This window comes from Pelobates fuscus, chromosome 5, assembly GCF_036172605.1.
Source record: "Pelobates fuscus isolate aPelFus1 chromosome 5, aPelFus1.pri, whole genome shotgun sequence".
Classification (NCBI taxonomy): Eukaryota; Metazoa; Chordata; class Amphibia; order Anura; family Pelobatidae; genus Pelobates; species Pelobates fuscus.
This window is the reverse complement of record NC_086321.1, coordinates 220,584,283-220,603,786: the sequence shown is the minus strand read 5'-3', so window position 1 is coordinate 220,603,786 and position 19,504 is coordinate 220,584,283. Positions and strand designations below refer to the sequence as shown.

Below are 19,504 nucleotides of genomic sequence, written 5' to 3'. Positions count from 1 at the left end.
CAATGGGGTTATGGAGCAGGTCTGCCGGGGCCTGATGTTGGGTGTTAGGAGCTAACTGTAGTTCGAAGTTTGGGTAAGTCCATTCTGTGTTGGGTGCGGAGTTGACATCATAACGTCTCTGGGGGGGACCTAGCATTTGTCGTGGTTTCTTCATGTCCTCTGAGCTGGTGGATGGTCGTCCCTTCTGTGGTCATCCGTGGAACCCATTCTTTGCCTCTTGGGGGGTGAGCGTCTTCTCTGTTCCCTCGGAAGTCGCTTATAGGTCTGCGCTGGGTCCATGGCGTACCAATCCATGATGCACACCTCTGTGAGTTTCAGTGCCCTGATAAATGGTGACACGCCTCTGTGTTCTGCTATGATGTGGTTGGTCCCTTTAAGTGTAACAACAAGGGCTAGGGGGAAGCCCCATCGATATTTGATGTTTCTAGCCCGCAGTTGGTCTGTGATCGGTTTCAGGTGTCGCCTTGCTTGGAGAGTGAGCCTAAGAGATCTTGGTAAATCTGGATCTCGTGCCCATGGAATAGCAGTGGCGGCTCGGTGTCTCTTAGCTTCTTCAGTATACGGTTCTTATCTGTGAAGTAGTGTAGGCGACATATGATATCTCTTGGGGTGTCTCCATTGTTGCTTTTGGGTCTGAGTGAGCGGTGCGCTCTGTCAAAGTGGATCGGTGTTGATGGTGGTTTTTCTAATAATAAATTGAATAACTCTTGCAGGGATGCTTGTATGTTTTCAGCCTCAGTTTCGGGTAGGCCCTTTATCCTGAGGTTGTTCCTGCACCCCTTATTGTCAATGTCATCCAGCGATCTCTGAAGCTGTGACATTTGGGTGTCGTGGGCATCTAAACGGTCTGAGAGGGTGGTAAGTTGGGCCTGTACTTGTCCCCTATCTAGGTCTTGGACACGGAGGCCTACCTGCCTGATGTCTGCGCCCAGTCCCACCATCTTGTGCTGGAATGAAGATTCTAATTTCTGCAGCATAGCGGTGAGGTCTGCCTTGGAGGGCAAATTCTTAAGCAGTTCCTTGATGTCTGGATCCTCTGAGGCTGCTGATGCCTCGGATGCAGCTGGGCTGGGCGGATTGGAGAGGTGTTTTCCCGCCATCGGCGCCATGTTTGCCTCTCCTTGATCCGCTATGCGTCTGGCATAGTCCTTGAAAAACTTTGTTACCGAGCCCGGTTTCTGGCGGGTACTTTCCCGCTGCTTGTGTGGGTGCTCTGCGTCTGTTTGGGATTCCCCATGATTGCGTGCGCTCGTGTCCCAGCTATTTTAAGTGCCTGCATTGCCGGAGCCGAGCTAACACGCAGCCATCTCCTCTAACGGTCGGCCACGCCCCCCAGGCAGGTGGTTTTAATGTTGTGTCTGATCAGTGTATACAGGAGGCTATTGTATGCTCTAGCAGTCAATATAAATAGTGGGAGATTCGATATTCTAAATTAAACAGACTGTTCAATAAGGGAAGGTAAATAATTTAGGATCTTTTTTTCTGGAAGTGTGTTCCAGGGAGGTGTGGCTAGAGCTACATAAACAATGTGAATTAACTCCTAAATGGCGAGAAACAAGCAATTGGACTGGAGGGACATGATCTATACACCAAAATTGCATATACTAAAGTTGTTTTGGTGCTTGGGGTCAATAACACAAATTAATAAAACAAATGATTTACAGTTAAGCAGGGGGAAATCAGGATGAATCCAGGGATCAGGTTTCCATATATTAGCAGGTTTTAAGGATCAGGCCTGTCACAGACCTTCAGAAAACAGTATGTAAGGTAGGCCTCTGCAATCGGGGGCAGACCTTCTTGCATCAGGACTAGAAGAAAAAACGCTAGAATATATATTCTATATGATATACTAAACATGAACCACTGGTCTGGCAAAGTAGGGTAAAGACTTGTCTATTAAAGGGAAGTAAATTAACAAAGTAGGACCAGCTGGTAGAGAGTGAGATCTATTTAGTCTCAGCATGGCCTGCAACAACACTACACCAAGATAGTGGCACTGTGAAGTACTGCAGAAGACCGATGAGATCCAACAGAACCCTGACCTAACATAATGAGCTAATGTGGAAGATTTTCCACAAGAGTCTGAGGTTGTCTTTCAATCTATTATCTGCCTAATTCTACCCGCTCTTCATTCATTATCTACCTCCAGGAAATTTCAATCTTTCTACTCACATAGCAAAAAAAAGACAGAAGTGCAGTAGGCTCAGATATAATAATAAGTGAAACATTGACTATGCAGTGACTTATAATGCAATCACAGTGTTGTGAAATGTAGGACAAAACAGTAGAGCTTCGAAAAAAATCCTAAACTTATTTATAATACTTACTTTGGAAAAAAAAAATCCTAGCCTTATTTATAATACCTACTTGTCTATTTTGCTTAGAATTTTGAAACTGAGTTGTGAACTCAACTGAAGTCACCACAATTTACAGCTTGATACATAATAATAGTAATACATTTAATATAAATCCTAAAAGTTCCATGCACACAGATGTGTAAAATAATGTCTGGTACTTTCTGGGGTGAGCAACAAGTATTTTTGAATGATGCATTACTTTACTTATGTAGTAAACTGGGAATAAATATAGCAAGAGAGGAAGAATAATTTAAACACAATCAGATGACAGAGGTGGAAGCCATTCACAGAAGCAGGATACTAATCATCATTTAATAGAGGAAACTATATTTACCAAATTCCATTCTCAGTGCCAGTAGACTCACCATCATATAATAGAGTCTGGTTCATTCACTAACTGCCATTTACACCTGCTAGTCACTTACCGTCACATGGAAAATGATCAGTGAATGAGCTGGAACATGCCCAGAATAAGGTCACCATGATAAAAAATGTAAAATGCACTTCAGAAATTAGCAGTATGTTTTTTTTCCGCCAGATGTTGCTGGAGGCTACTCAGTTTCAATGCTTGATGCCATTCGTAAAGCAATAGAGACATCGAAAATTATCTTTATGGAAAAGCAAAAAAGAAAGCAAGAAAACAGGACACTCTACCAAAATGAAATTGCACAGAATGGAATAGCATCAGATCTAAATTCAGTAAATGATACAGACCATGATTATAAAGTTCTAAGTAACCAGGAGGCATTCCGACTCGCAACTCTGGGAGGATCTGAAGGTGAATACTTATTTCCTGTTGACTTATTGTAATGCCTTTCATTCTACAAATAAAAGCTAAAATACATATATATTTTCTTTTTGCATTAAATGATTTAGTATGGATGTTTTCTCAGAACAAAATATACACTGATCAGTCTCAACATTAAAACCACTGACAGGCGAAGTGAATAACATTGATTATATCATAACAATGGCACCTGTCAGGGTGGGATATATTAGGCAGCAAGTGAACAATCCGTTTTAGAATTTCATTTGTTGGAAACAGGACAAGTGAGCAAGCGAATAGATAGTGTCTTTGACATGAGCCAAAGTCTAGTGATGTCTAGATGACTGGGTCAGAACATCTCTCCCAGTATCCAGTGGTTTGTACCTACCAAAATTGGTGCACGGAAAGACAACTGGTAAACCAGCATAAGGGTCATGGGAGCCCAAGGCTTATTGATGCCCGTGGGGAGAAATGTTTTGCTGGGAACCTTGCATCCTGGCATTGATGTGGATGTTACTTTGACATGTACCACCTACCCAGAGATTGTTGCAGGCAATGATGACCCCTGATGGCAGTAGCCTCTTTCAGCAGAATAATGCACCCTGCCACTCTGTAAAAAGTGTTCAGGAATGGTTTGAGGAACATGACAAAGATTTCAAAGTGATGCAGTGGGCCTCCAAATTCCCCAGAATTAACAAATACTCTACACAGGGTAGGAGAGGGGGGTGAGGAAAAGGAGTGTGGGGGTAGAGACCACAAAGGAAGGCAGAGAGATGGGTGGGGGAGAGACCACAAAGGGAGGGAGGGGGAGTAGGAGAGACCACAAAGGGAGGGAGGGGGAGTAGGAGAGACCACAAAGGGAGGGAGTGGGAGTAGGAGAGACCACAAAGGGAGGGAGTGGGAGTAGGCGAGACCACCAAGGGAGGGAGGGAGGGGGTGTAGGAGAGTCCACAAAGGGAGGGATGGAGGTGGAAAGGGGGGGAGAGAAGAGATGACTAATGGAAAGAGGGGTAGGAGAGACCACTGGGGGGGGGGGCAGAGGAGAGCAGAGCCCACCAAGGGGGAGGGGGAGAGGAGAGACCATTAATGGAAAAGGGGGGGGGGGAGAGAGACCACTAAGGGAGGTGGGGGAGGAGAGAAGAGACAACTAAGTGGGGGGGGGGGAGGGAGGACAGACCACTAAAGAGGGACAGAGGAGGAGAAGAGATACCACTAAGGGGCAGAGGAGAACTCTAAAGTACAGGGGGTAGGAGAGAGCACTTTTGCATATTTTTTTGATGTGAGAAATTTCACACACACACACACACACACTTAAAATTTAACATTATAAACAACTCCCAGTTTACTGAATAAGAATATACCCGGTGAGTGAAAATGCTACCCCCCCCCCAGATTTTTGGAGGATCCTACGCCCATAGTCGGTGCTACTGCGGCTGGACCAGTGCATGCACGCCCAGGGGTCCCAGTGGACCCATGGACTTAGGGACACCCAATGGCAACATCGGTTTCAGGGGCCTGGTTGTGCTATAGGACCTTTAACAGCACAACTGGGCCCCTGTGATGTTGGCACTGCTGGGATGAAGTGACAGACAGCCACTTCCTCCCAGAGAACACAGACTACACAGGATGAAGTCAGAGTGGATGTGCTTGGAGGGGGAGAACCTATGATACCCAACAGCCCCAGCCATCAAACTGAACCCCAGGGAAGCCACCCTTCTACACCCAAAAGGTAGGAAACAGGAGGGTGGTTCAAAATGTGTACATTTTTCATACGTCTATATGTGTCTGTGCATCTATCTGTGTGTCTGTATATTTATCTATGTGTCTGTGTGTCTGTATGTGAATATCTGTGTCAGTTTATCTATGTGTCTGTATGTGTATTTGTGTGTCAATGTGTGTGTGTGTTTCTTTATCTGTGTTAGTATTTATATGAGTGCCATTGTGTGTATCTGTGTATCTGCATGTGTGTCATTATGTGTGTCTGTGTACCTGCATGTGTCTGTATATCTGTATGTGTATTAGTGTGTGTCTGTGTATCTGTATCTGTGTGAGTGTGTGTGTCTGTGTACAGGGCCGGCCTTAGGTCTTTAGGCGCCCTGTGCGAAAAAATCTTCCCGTCCCCCCTAGACCCACTCCTTCCCCCTCCTCCTTCCCCCTTCCCACACACCCTGACACACGCGCACACACAAACACATGCAGGCAGTCACACACAGACAGCCACACACAAACACACAGACATAGAATGTGACGGCAGATAAGAACCATTCGGCCCATCTAGTCTGCCCAGTCAGCACATACACAGGCAAACAGCCACACACACACACACACACACACAAACACACACAGGTAGGCAGCCATACACACAGGCAGGCAGTCAATCACAGACAGCCACACACAAACACACATGCAGACAGCCAAACACACAGAGGCAGACAGCCACACACACACACACAGACAGTGACACACACACTGGCAGACAGCCACGCACACACACACACACACACACACACAGGCAGACAGCCACACACAGACAGGCACACACACACACAGACAGGCAGACAGTCACACACACACACACACACACACAGGCAGACAGTCACACACACAGGCAGACAGTCACACACACAGGCAGACAGTCACACACACAGGCAGACAGTCACACACACAGGCAGACAGTCACACACACACAGGCAGTCACACACACACACACGCGCAGTCACACACAGGCAGACAGTCACACACACACACACACACACACACACAGACAGTCACACACACACAGACAGTCACACACACACAGACAGTCACACACACACAGACAGTCACACACACACAGACAGTCACACACACAGACAGTCACACAGTCAAACACACAGACACACACAAGCAGACAATCACATAGTTACCTCTGTTCCTTGTGGAGGCAGACAGGCAGTGCAGCTCCTGGATTCTGGTCGTGGGGGGAAGCAGGGACTCCTTCCTGCTTCCCCTGCAGCAATAAGACGCCATTTTAGCTCCGCCTCCGCCGCATACTAAGCCCCGCCTCCGCCACACGCTAAGCTCCACCCCGCCGCAATTTTTTTTCTGCCATGTGTGAGCTGTGCGGCCGCAGGGCGCCCCCTGCTCCATGGCGCCCTGTGCACAGCTCGAACACCCCTAAGGCCGTCCCTGTCTGTGTATCCCCTACATTCTCACATACATACTCCATACAAAAACATACTTACATTCAAAAATATGATCACTGCTCAGTACTAAATACAACCCTGCAAGGATTGTCAATTAGTGGATCCCCAGCTGCAAAGCATTATGGGAGTTGGATCTAAATTTTTTACCATCCTAGCTATAGGGGGCCATCAAGTTCTGCCACTGGTCAATGTGTCCAGGTCTTGATGCATCAGAGCTGATTTGGCAGCACAAGGGGGACCTACATGAAGTTAGGCATATGCTTTTAATGTTGTAGATGTTCAGTGTATAATAGCAGGGTAAGATATTTATAGTTCATTCATTACAATGTATCATTACATTTAATAATCACATTCAATAGCTTATTTGCATTGTGAATCACAGTATGATAAACAATGTTCAGTGGTATTTGTTTCACCAGAGTTACTATGACATTGTAACACAATATAAATATTATATAAATAATGTGTTTTAATATAAGATAATGTAAAGTGAACTTGTCACCCTCACTCCATTAATATATACTACTATATAGACCAGCTCAACTAGCTTTATTTAAAATGTACGGTGGGTACTTAACATGGCGAAAATAGCAATTTCATGCATAGATATCCAATTATGTAAATGTGAATTATTTATATTTAGAGTTTATTAACTCACCCTTTACAGAATTAGTATTTCTGATACAAAATAAGAATATATTTTGTAAATACAACTATTGCTTGGAAGTATAAGCACAGAAGCCTAAATATATTTTGTCAGGTACAGTAGATGTAACAAAAATAGTTAAATGGAATTTTTAAATATCCTGCAAATATGTATTTCTAAGAAATCTGATGCATCTTCATAAATACACAATGAAAATGTAAAAAATGTTAAGGGTTATTGACTAAAGTGAGAATTTGAAGTGAATTTGAAGTCAAATTTAAATTTAAGGTCCAGTAGCCAAAATAGAAGCATCTTTGACTTAGAGAATGCTTTTGTGATGTAATTCCAGTAAAATACAAGTTTAGCAGGCTAAGATTGCCACAAGGCATATGTATGTATATGTGTTTGTAGTATCAGTTAGTTAATTACACGTAGCTAAGATACTGTTATCACTGTACTGACCAGGTGCAGGAATGTAAGAACTGGAATTACGCGTCCCTCTCCTTTGTATCAGATGAGCCACGTGGTTAGACCGGATGGATGAGTTTAGACTCTATTTATTAAATAGGTTAAGGGTATGTGTGGGTGTAGTTAATTGTGGGAGGAGCTACAGTGCTATATAAGGAATGTACTCTATGTATTCAGTACTCAGACTTTGCTGTATTTTGGTGACGCTAGTCCCTCTGAGTCCCGATCGGTGATCCAATAAAGAATCTCTTCCTTCCTGAAGAAACCTGTGTCTATCTCTCTGTGCTTGGCTTCCGTCAGTTTCTCCGGTATCATTTGGTGCATTGGCCGGGAAGCTCATCGTTCAACGGTAGCTGAGAGGCAGAGGCGTGAGACGGTCTATCTTTGCCCACGTTCTCTACGGCTGCACCCCTGAACTTCTGCGTGGACCTCCCTTCGTCTCGGCGCCACTGGTCTGTTGTCCAGGAGATCATCGGCCTCTACGTGAGAAGTGCTGGGGTGTCCCCGTCGATGAGTGTGAACTCAGGTTCAGGAACGAGGAGGTAAGACAACTGCTGTTTTAGACGGCAGGACCCACTAGGGGTATACCGATTGTGCGGTAGGCCCAAAGGGGTTTTGAATCTGTGTATCTGCCCCCTCTGTCGGAGGGAAGGAGCGAAGGCGCACCGCTCGATCGAACGCTCTTTAGTCAGACCGTTTGATTTGGTTAGTCAGGCGGGGTCCTGGTGTAAATAGCCCTAGCCGGACACCGGTGTCTTGTCTAGACTAGCGTTCTAGGGTGTATATTACGTTCGCTAGGTCGGAGGGACCGGGAGACTAAGCGGCGCCTGTGTAAATTCGGTTCGCTAGTTCTCATCCTATCTGGGCTAAGTGGGAAGGCGTGTAAATTTGGAACCCACTAGACTTTTGATAGTGCGACTAAGAGGCGCCTGTGTAAATTCGGTTCTCTAGCTCGCTATATATGTGGTGATTGGGCAGTGTGGCTAACCAAAACGGGTGTATATAGTTTTAGGTAGTCCATTCAAGGTACTGGCCAATAGTTTAGTTGGGAATTGTAAATGTGTTAACGATTGTTTTAGTAAAGTGTATATCTTGTTAGATAGCGCGAGCTCAGCCGTCTAGCGAGAGTGTTAATAGTGTGTTGCTGTATTATAGTGCACGGTACCATAACCCTGTATATTTACTGACATTATATAATAAGTACTAATCATTGTCGTCCATTGCATGTTTAACACCATAACCACTAATAATTGTATTGTGACCTTAACTTGTGCTTTGACCTATGCTAACCGTACTGTAACCGCTATTTGTAAAAGACGATGTTACTGGGGTGTGTTATAGACGGGTAATTCGTATATAGAGAATTATAGCGTGGGTGACTGTATAGTTACGCCAAAGGGCATAATATTGATTATATAGTGACTGGTGTAACAGCTGTGTGTGTACGGGAATTCCCTGAGTGTTTATTGTTATTGTGTACGTTTCACTTGGTAACCGTACCACGTGGTGCTGTTGCCAGAGGAAACGGGTGTGACTGTTGAATAGTACGCGTGTATAGTATTCGTTGTCGACGACGTTCCATTGTTAAGTATGGGTGCGTCGCAGTCAACGATTCCGGATCCCTTAGGATGTATGGTTAAGAATTTTAAAAAGGGATTCAAAGTTTGTGATTTTGGGGTAAAGATGTCTCCTGTACGTTTGGTCACTTTGTGTACTAGGGAGTGGCCTACTTTGGTTGCGGCATGGCCGCCACGTGGCAGTTTGGATCCAACTCTGGTACAGCGCTTACACGTGGCTGTATCGGGTAGGCCTGAACTTTACGGCCAGTTTCCTTATATTGACTGTTGGAGACAGGCCGTAAATGACTCGCCAAAATGGCTCCAGACATGCCACGAGGAGCAGTGTCGCCTCATGGTAGCTAGGACTTGCTCGTCCACTAGGACTGGTGTTAGGCCCATTTTGGACACGCCCCCTGAGTCCGAGATCCCTTTGCCGCCCCCTTACTTTCCGTTAAGAAGAAGTGACGCAAACGCAGGAAGTCCTGCACCCCTCCCCTCATTACCCTCATCCACTTCCGCTTCCTCCTCCAGTACAGGATCCACCCCCCCTCGTACTAAATCTCCCCTTCCGGAACCAGAATCCACCCCCATTAGAAACGAATATCCTGATTTGGCGCCACTTCAGACTTCCGGTCAAGCTTCATCTAGCTCGGCTCGAAGTGTTTTATTTACGACCTTTTCCCAAAACCGACCTCCCACATCCCCATACCCTATCTCTCCCCGACCGGAACCCATGACTGACGCCTCTCTACGTAGCCCCATCCAAACCCGACAGTTGACTGGTGCCCAACAATTAAAGCACTATCAGATGCCTCTTCGTCTGAATCCCGGGTCAGCTTATATCGATGCCGCAGGTCAAATGGCACACGCTGACCCAGTCTTCGTATATGTCCCATTTACCACAACCGATCTTTTAAACTGGAAGACCCATAATTCCTCGTATACTGAGAAACCACAAGCTATGACTGATCTGTTCACCTCAATAGTACAGACGCATAATCCGACATGGGCTGATTGCCAGCAGTTACTAATGACTTTATTTAACAATGAGGAAAGGACAAGAATAAATCAAGCAGCCATTAAAGCATTAGAGGATAGAGCCCGTGCTTTGAACCAAGCCAATCCAGCAGCATGGGCCGCGACACACTATCCCAACACCGATCCCGATTGGAACGTAAATGGTGCTGATATGGTTCAACTCAGAGCCTATAGAGACGCTATAATTGCTGGCATGAAAGCCGGAGGAAAGAAAGCCATTAACATGTCGAAGACAGTTGAGGTGATCCAGAAAAGCGATGAAGCGCCCAGTGTCTTTTATGACCGATTATTGGAGGCATACCGCTTGTATACCCCCTTTAATCCGGAAGACGCAGACAATTCCCGAATGGTTAACTCCGCCTTTGTCAGCCAAGCATACGGAGATATTAAGCGCAAGCTACAAAAGTTAGAAGGGTTTGCAGGTATGTCCATCACCCAACTAATGGAGGTAGCAAATAAGGTCTATATGAACAGGGATACAGAAAGTAAGAAAGAGGAAGAGCGCAAGATGCGTAAAAAGGCTGATATGCTAGCGGTAGCGATCGCAGGCGTAGATAAACGGGGCCCAGATAGAGGCAATAATAGATGGAGTAGGGAGCCTTTGAGTAGGGATCAATGCGCGTATTGCAAGGAAGAAGGGCATTGGAGGAACGAATGTCCGCAAAGAGAGCAGTACGAGAGAGACCAACCCAGGGCAGGCTACGGAAACTTTAGAGGTAGAGCGAGAGGTAGAGGAGGCCCCGGAGGGAGTAATGGTTATAGAGGGAGTAATGGGAACAGAGGAAGTGTTAGGGAAGACAGGTATATTCCAGCAGCGCAAAGGTCCCGCGATAGAGAAGGTAGGGACTTTGTAGGATTGGCTGACACTGTCATGGAGGACTATTGATACCGACCGGGCTCCATCCCCCTTGGTCGAGCGGAGCCTATGGTCGATGTATCAATAGGGGGGAAAAGGAGTGCGTTCATGATCGACACTGGTGCTGAACATTCAGTGGTGACTAATCTAGTTGCTCCTCCATCTGGAAGGACTATTACTGTGATAGGAGCAACTGGAAGAAGTGCTGAAAAACCGGTTCTTAAAAGTCGACTCTGTACATTGGGAGGCCACGTAGTAAAACACCAATTCCTTTATATGCCTGAATGTCCAGTCCAATTGCTGGGACGTGATATGCTATCAAAATTACAAGCGCAGATTACGTTCCTACCAAATGGAACAACATCCTTAAAGTTTAATGGACCTTCAGGTATTATGACTTTATCCGTACCAAAGGAAGAAGAGTGGCGACTTTATACAGTGTTGACTAGCCAAAACCCTAGGAGTGATGAGACATTGTTTAACATACCAGGAGTTTGGGCAGAGAACAACCCACCAGGACTGGCCCGCAATATTCCACCAATAAAAATTGAACTGAAACATGGGGTTTATCCAGTGAGCCTAAGACAATATCACATTCCGCAGAAGGCTAAGAAGAACATCCAATCCTATCTGGATAAGTTCATACGGTATGGTATCCTAAAATTCTGTACTTCCCCCTGGAACACCCCATTGCTGCCTGTTCAAAAGCCCGGTACAGATGAGTATCGACCTGTACAGGACTTAAGAGCAGTCAATGATGCGGTTGTTAGCATACATCCAGTTGTACCCAATCCATATAACCTGCTTGCTTTAATTCCGGGCGGGGCTACTTACTTCACAGTCTTAGATCTCAAAGATGCCTTCTTTTGCCTCCGAATTGCCGCAGAAAGCCAATGTATTTTCGCTTTCCAATGGGAGAACGCTGTAACGGGCTCAAAACGCCAAATGACTTGGACAAGACTGCCCCAAGGGTTTAAAAATTCACCTACCCTATTTGGTTCAGCTCTAAGTCAAGATCTACTGGATTTCGAGTCTATCCCAGGAGAATGTGTATTGTTACAATATGTAGATGACTTGTTGATAGCAGCAGTTACAAAAGAAAAATGTCAGCAAGCAACGCACGATCTACTACATATTCTCTGGAAGGCAGGATACAAGGTGTCCAGGAAGAAGGCTCAGTTGTGTTTGCCAACTGTCAAGTATCTGGGATTCCATATCTCTGAAGGTCAAAGGATTATGGGGCCAGAGAGAAAAGAAGCTGTCTGCCAAATACCAATACCCAAGAATAGAAGACAAGTGCGAGAATTCTTGGGGGCAGCAGGCTTCTGTAGGATATGGATTCCCAGCTATGCGATACTGGCAAAACCTCTGTACGCAGCCATCAAAGGTACAGAGCACGACCCCTTCTTATGGACCCAAGAACAGCAAACGGCATTTGAAGATGTGAAGAAGGCTTTGATGAGTGCCCCAGCATTAGGTCTACCTGATCACACACGACCATTCTACTTATATGTACACGAGCAAAGAAGAATGGCTGTGGGAGTATTGACACAGTACTTGGGATCATGGCAAAGACCTGTTGCCTACATGTCTAAGCAACTGGATGCAGTGGCCAGCGGACTTCCACCTTGTCTAAGAGCCGTAGCTGCAGCCGCCCTGCTAGTAGCTGAAGCCGATAAACTCACTCTGGGTCAAGAACTTTATGTACGAGTCCCACATGCAGTACAGACGTTGTTGGATTACAAAGGAAATCATTGGTTTAGTAACAGCCGTATGACCAAGTATCAAGCAATGTTGTGTGAAAACCCAAGAGTGCATTTAGAGACTGTAAACACCTTAAATCCAGCTACCCTTTTGCCGCAACCTACTGAAAGTCAACATGATTGTTTGGAAGTAATGGATGAAGTATTTTCAAGTAGACCAGATCTTCGTGATTTTCCCATCCAGAACCCCGATGTTCAATATTACACCGACGGCAGTAGTTATGTGAAAGAAGGGATCCGCTATGCAGGATATGCAGTGACAACAATAGACAAGGTGATAGAAGCTCGGCCACTGGCGAAAGGAACATCAGCACAAAAGGCAGAATTAATAGCACTAACACGAGCGTTACAATTGGCTGAAGGTTTAAGAGTAAATATCTATACGGACTCTAAGTATGCGTTTTTAACCACTCATGCCCACGGAGCTTTGTATAAAGAAAGAGGACTACTGAATTCAGAAGGCAAAGAAATCAAGTACGCAGCTGAAATCCTACAACTATTGGAAGCAGTGTGGGAGCCGAAAGAAGTCGGTATCATACATTGTCGAGCGCATCTGAGAGGAGATGGTGATGTAACCAAGGGAAATCGGATGGCAGATAGTGCAGCTAAGCGTGCTGCTGAATCAGGAAGACAGGAGTATGTGGGGCATATAGCTGCTCTTATACCAACTCCACTGTCCCAATGGACTCCAGTTTATACAGCTCAAGAAGAGGAGTGGTTAAAGACTGAACCGGGAAAGTATTTGGAGAACAAGTGGTATCAGCTAGAAGATGGAAGAATAGTCATACCAGCATCACTAGCGGTAGAAATTGTCCAAAATTATCACAACGGGACACATTCTGGGAGAGACAGTACTGAAGAATCTCTCAGGAAACATTTCTACATACCAAGATTGTCCAACTTGACTCAGGCCATTGTACGCAGATGTGTAACGTGTGCTAAGAATAATGCAAGACAAGGACCAGTAAAGCCACCAGGAGTCCAGTTTATGGGGGGACTCCCCATGTCCGATCTACAAATAGACTTTACAGTAATGCCTAAATCGGGTGGACATCGTTACCTGTTGGTAATTGTGTGCACCTATTCAGGCTGGGTAGAAGCATGTCCTACTCGTACAGAGAAAGCAGGAGAAGTTGTAAGATTCCTGCTACGAGAAATAATACCCCGATATGGACTACCCTGTTCTATAGGATCGGACAATGGTCCAGCTTTTGTTCATCAGTGCCTACAACAACTGACTCATATGCTTGGTATAAAGTGGAGGCTTCATACTGCATATAGACCCCAGAGTTCTGGTAAGGTAGAGAGAATGAATAGAACTATAAAGAACCAGTTGGCTAAAATGTGTCAGGAAACCCAACTTAAGTGGAACGTTCTCTTACCCATAGCTTTATTGCGAATCCGCAGTACCCCTACCAGAAGGATGGGCCTCTCTCCTTTTGAAATCATGTATGGGCGACCACCTCCCGTACTTGGTAACTTAAGGGGGGACTTGAGTCAGTTGGGAGAAGGAATTACCCGGCAGCAGGTTGTAGAGTTGGGTAAGACTATGGAGGAGGTACAGAAATGGGTACAAGATAGATTACCTGTGAATATTTATCCCCCTGTTCATAGTTATCATCCAGGAGACCAAGTGTGGATTAAAGAGTGGAATAATGTACCGTTAGGGCCCAAGTGGAGAGGTCCTTATGTTGTTCTTTTGTCTACCCCTACAGCGATAAAAGTAGCCGAAGTAACTCCGTGGATACATCACTCCAGGGTTAAACCAGCAGCAGTCGATTCTTGGCAAATTACAGCAGATCCAGAGAATCCCTGCAAGATCCGGTTGAAACGCACTACTCAGTCGGAGTAACGAGGAATTATTGTGGATTACAAATTTTATTGTTACAGGTGTGAGTGAGAAGGCCATAATAAAGCCTGTCCGCTTACCAACACATAGTGTATAAGCCAGGAAAGTCTCGAAGGGACACCTGTGAAGACGAGCAGAACTCCATTCCCTGCAGCCCTCACATCCTGGAAGCTGAGGTTCCATCGCACGGACGAAGACTGAGGATGACGGCGAAAGATGTGCTTTTGATTGTGTTTATTTATATGTGTTTTTATATTCAGGAAGGTAGAGGTACCGACACTCCTAGCTGTGAGGTATGCATTAAGACTACGAGAACAGGTAACCATATTTCCCAAACCCTAATTTGGCATTCACAATACGAATGTAAAGGAGAGGTATCAAGATGTAGATACCTAAATATAGACTATAGTGTGTGCCATTTAGGAGTAGGAGAACCTAAGTGCTTCAGTCCAGAGTATCAACCTCGTACAATTTGGTTGACTCTCAGGAATGGAGATCCTCAGGGGACCCTAATTAATAAGACGGTGTTAGAATCCGTACATTCTTCGGGTGTTCTGCTATTTGATGCATGTAAGGCGATATCAAGTGGTAGAAAACCGTGGAATGTATGTGGGGATCTTAGATGGGAGAGGACGTATGGGTCTAATGATAAATATATTTGTCCCAGTAGTAAAAATAAATATGTGAGTCCTAGATGCCCAAATAAAGACTATAACTTTTGTCCATATTGGTCTTGTGTGGGGTGGGCGACTTGGGGACAGACAGTAGATAAAGACATGATAGTGACTAAGTTGCCGACTAGCCCTTATTGTAAGTCTATGGAATGCAACCCAGTCCATATACTTATTAATAACCCCGACAAGTTCCTAGATAAGTATGGAAATTTATTTGGGTTTCAGATATACGGGACGGGTTTAGATCCTGGGACATTATTGTTTATAGGAATAGAGACTGATACGGTATCCTCCCAGACTCATCAAGTATACCATTCCTTTTATGAAGAGATGAGTATAGATAATAAGATCCCCCATAACGCTAAAAACCTGTTCATTGACCTAGCTGAAAGTATTGCCGGTAGTCTTAATGTTACCAACTGCTATGTGTGTGGAGGTACTAACATGGGAGACCAATGGCCTTGGGAAGCAAAGGAGGTAATGTCCGGTTCTGAGGCAGTTGACCAACTAATATCTACACAAGCCGATTATCATTTGAGTGTTAGAGGTAAATCTGAGTGGAGATTAAAGACCTCCATCATAGGTTATGTTTGCATAGCAAGGAAAGGAATAATGTATAATACTTCTGTAGGAGAATTAACTTGTCTAGGGCAAAAAGCTTATGATGATGATACTAAAAATACAACTTGGTGGTCGGCTTCAAATGTCTCAGAACCATCTAACCCGTTTGCTAGATATGCCAGTTTAAAGGATGTGTGGTTTGATTTATCCATCACATCTACCTGGAGAGCCCCAGCAAATTTGTACTGGATCTGTGGTAAGAAAGCCTATTCGGAGTTGCCACAGGACTGGGAAGGGGCATGTGTGTTGGGTATGCTCAAACCATCCTTCTTCTTGTTACCGATTGAAACAGGTGAGACTTTAGGTGTTAAAGTGTATGATGTGAATCATAGGAAGAAAAGGGGACCCTTAGAGATAGGCACCTGGGAAGATAATGAATGGCCTCCCCAGCGTATCATAGATTATTATGGGCCAGCCACGTGGGCAGAAGATGGTACCTTTGGTTATAGAACCCCAATTTATATGCTCAACCGTATTATAAGATTACAGGCGGTGGTTGAGATTATTACTAATGAGACCTCACAAGCACTCAATCTTCTAGCGAAGCATAATACCAGGATGAGGACAGCAGTGTACCAAAATAGATTAGCCTTGGATTACCTTTTGGCAGTAGAGGGAGGTGTATGTGGGAAGTTTAACCTGAGCAATTGCTGTCTTCAAATAGATGACGAAGGGCAAGCAATAGCTGAGCTTACTAGCCATATGGTTAAACTAGTGCATGTGCCTACTCAGGTATGGAAAGGGTACAATCCAAGTAGTTGGTTTGGTAGCTGGTATGAGTGGTTTGGAGGGCTTAAGGCAGTGGTAGGTGGAGTCCTACTGATTTTACTGTTGTGTCTACTCCTACCGTGTCTTATACCCTTAGTAGTTAGGTCTGTGCAAAGCCTGATAGGAAGTATAGCAGAGAGGAAGGCTGCTGCACAGATAATGGCGATATATAAGTATAAGGCTCTAGATCAAGGAGAACCAATGCAGGAAGATGAGTGTTAAAAGATTCACATCATAAGATAAGTCTGGTCTGGTTCATGGTAACCTGAGGTATATGCAAACCAAGGTTAAGTGATGCCTCAAGTAATTGTGAAATATCAGAGGCATCAAAGGGGGGAATGTGATGTAATTCCAGTAAAATACAAGTTTAGCAGGCTAAGATTGCCACAAGGCATATGTATGTATATGTGTTTGTAGTATCAGTTAGTTAATTACACGTAGCTAAGATACTGTTATCACTGTACTGACCAGGTGCAGGAATGTAAGAACTGGAATTACGCGTCCCTCTCCTTTGTATCAGATGAGCCACGTGGTTAGACCGGATGGATGAGTTTAGACTCTATTTATTAAATAGGTTAAGGGTATGTGTGGGTGTAGTTAATTGTGGGAGGAGCTACAGTGCTATATAAGGAATGTACTCTATGTATTCAGTACTCAGACTTTGCTGTATTTTGGTGACGCTAGTCCCTCTGAGTCCCGATCGGTGATCCAATAAAGAATCTCTTCCTTCCTGAAGAAACCTGTGTCCATCTCTCTGTGCTTGGCTTCCGTCAGTTTCTCCGGTATCACTTTCAGTTCAGCTATTTTTACATTGTATTTTAAATTCACTTGTTATTCAAATAATTTTGTCACTTTAGTAAATAACACTGCTAGTGTCCATTTGGTCATAATACATTTCCAATAATCTCTATAAAACTAAGAACGTTCAGAAAACATCCCTCCGTTGCTTTCAGACTGCTAGAATAGAGACAGACAACGTTTTCTTAATATAGGAAGAGTGAGGTGAGCCATCATTTGAAATCCCTTTGCAGAAATGCAGAGAGTCGTTATGAAGTCCTGGCAGAGAAATGTACTTCAAGTCAAGGTCAAAACTAGGTCCTCTTCTCTTCCTCTCTCAGAATGTGTTCTTCTTTTCTTTATTTCTGATCTAGTTTTCTTTAAAACATGATAAAGTAGGGTCGAATTTGTCTTGAGTATTTTTCCTACGCTTGACCTTCTTTGACCAAAGGAGGAGCTTAAGTCAGCTCCATTGACTCAGAGAAAGTACTCACCCTCCTCTTTGACAGAGGAAATGGAGCTGACTTAAACTCCTCCTTGGTTCAAAGTAAGTCAAACGTAGGAAAAATTTCTAAGACAAAGTAGTCCCCTGAGGGGAGGGAGCAGAAAATTGAACAGTGAGATTGCATGACATGATATATACATGAAAAAAAACACTTCACTCAGCTAAAGTTGTTAAGTTGTTTGATGCTTAGTGTATCACTTTATTAATATGACTAAAGGGGGGGGGGGGGAGGGAGGGGGTTAAATTAAATGACTAAATGTTAAAGAATTACTGACTGATCTTTTTTTATTCTTTCCATAGCACTGAATATAGATCACATCACAGGAAACTTTGAAGTGAACAAAGAATTTGATGCCTTGTTAATAAGCACTGCACCTGAAATTAGAGCACATGAAAACCTTTTTGAGATCCCTACAGAGGTACTATATTTATTTAAAATATCAAAAAAAGATATTTGTTCACAATTCCGGCATCAGCAAACCCATTACTGTGCCTCATTTCCCCATTTAATTCAATATGAAAATTGTGGCTGCACTGTTCGTGTCGCATGAAATATATAGAACAAGTTGCAAGTGTAGTAGCATAGCACATGCTCAGTGTACAATAGATGAGGACTGGCTGGAGCTTTCACACGCAGGTTTTTGTTTTTTGATAATTTTTTAATTAAGTTGGACCTGTAGATCTACATGTTTGCTGCAAGAATATACATTGCTTTATGTTAATAAAGCAAATTTAACCAAATTATGTTAATGCAAATTTAACCAAAGTATATGTATTACATTAAAATATTTGGGATGGATGGCAGGCAGGGTTTTTTTTTTATTACAAATGTTTTATTTTAAATTGTTGTGAGATATGCACAGTATCATGTCTAATCATTCATATTTTAGTTCCTAATATTTTATATTTCTGGTTATGCTGCCCATCCCCTTTAAATTGAAGAATTAAAAATTGATAAAGAATACTAAATTGTTTTTTTTTTTTTTTAAGAATCCTGCAATATTTAAGCAGCTTTGGACATTTACTAGTGCACCATTTCTATCTGGGTTTTTCATAAAAGTCTGAATACCCCTGGTACAGACTATCAAAAAATAATCTGATCCAGTGACAATAATACAGACAATGGGGACTATGTTTAAAAATGTACGCCTTTTTTGTTTTGTGCTATAATTTTCCAACCACACCATGTTATGTATAAAGCTGTTGGGTCACTCTTTATCCACTGGTGACTTTTTCTCCCCATTTACCAAGTACATGTCAGTTTTGTTTCAGAGAACATCCACCAGTGAAAGTCAGAACAAATTAGAGCAGTTTTCCGAGTGTTTTAATTCATAGGCCACATCAAAATTGTAGTTTAGAAAGAATTGCAATAAGACAACTAGAAGTTATGAGCATGGTGCAAGTAGGATATTTCTACCGACCAAAATGTGAAAACAAAGTAAGAACATGCCAAAATAATGACACCACTTTTATACATGACACTCAATGTTCTCAAAATCTATCCGTGTCCAGGATGTGTAATACAGCCTTCAAATCATTTTGAATGAAGTCTGGATTTTGCCCTGCCCAGATGCAACTGAACTGCCAGTTCAAATACAAGTTATCATTACACCAAACTTTAGAGTGCTCTGTATGGTGCCTGGAGTGGCCCCAATAAATAGTCAAGCCTACC

The 19,504-nt window shown here is 43.8% G+C and overlaps 1 protein-coding gene across 1 annotated transcript in view; it reads left to right on the top strand.

Annotated features, from left to right (window-relative positions):
- GDA (guanine deaminase) overlaps positions 1-19,504 on the top strand; it is a 123,175-nt gene that overhangs the window by 99,860 nt on the left and 3,811 nt on the right. The window contains exons 11-12 of the mRNA XM_063455043.1: positions 2,896-3,135; positions 18,133-18,251. Of these exons, the coding sequence (XP_063311113.1) occupies positions 2,896-3,135; positions 18,133-18,251 (359 nt within the window). The remainder of the gene's footprint in view (positions 1-2,895; positions 3,136-18,132; positions 18,252-19,504) is intronic.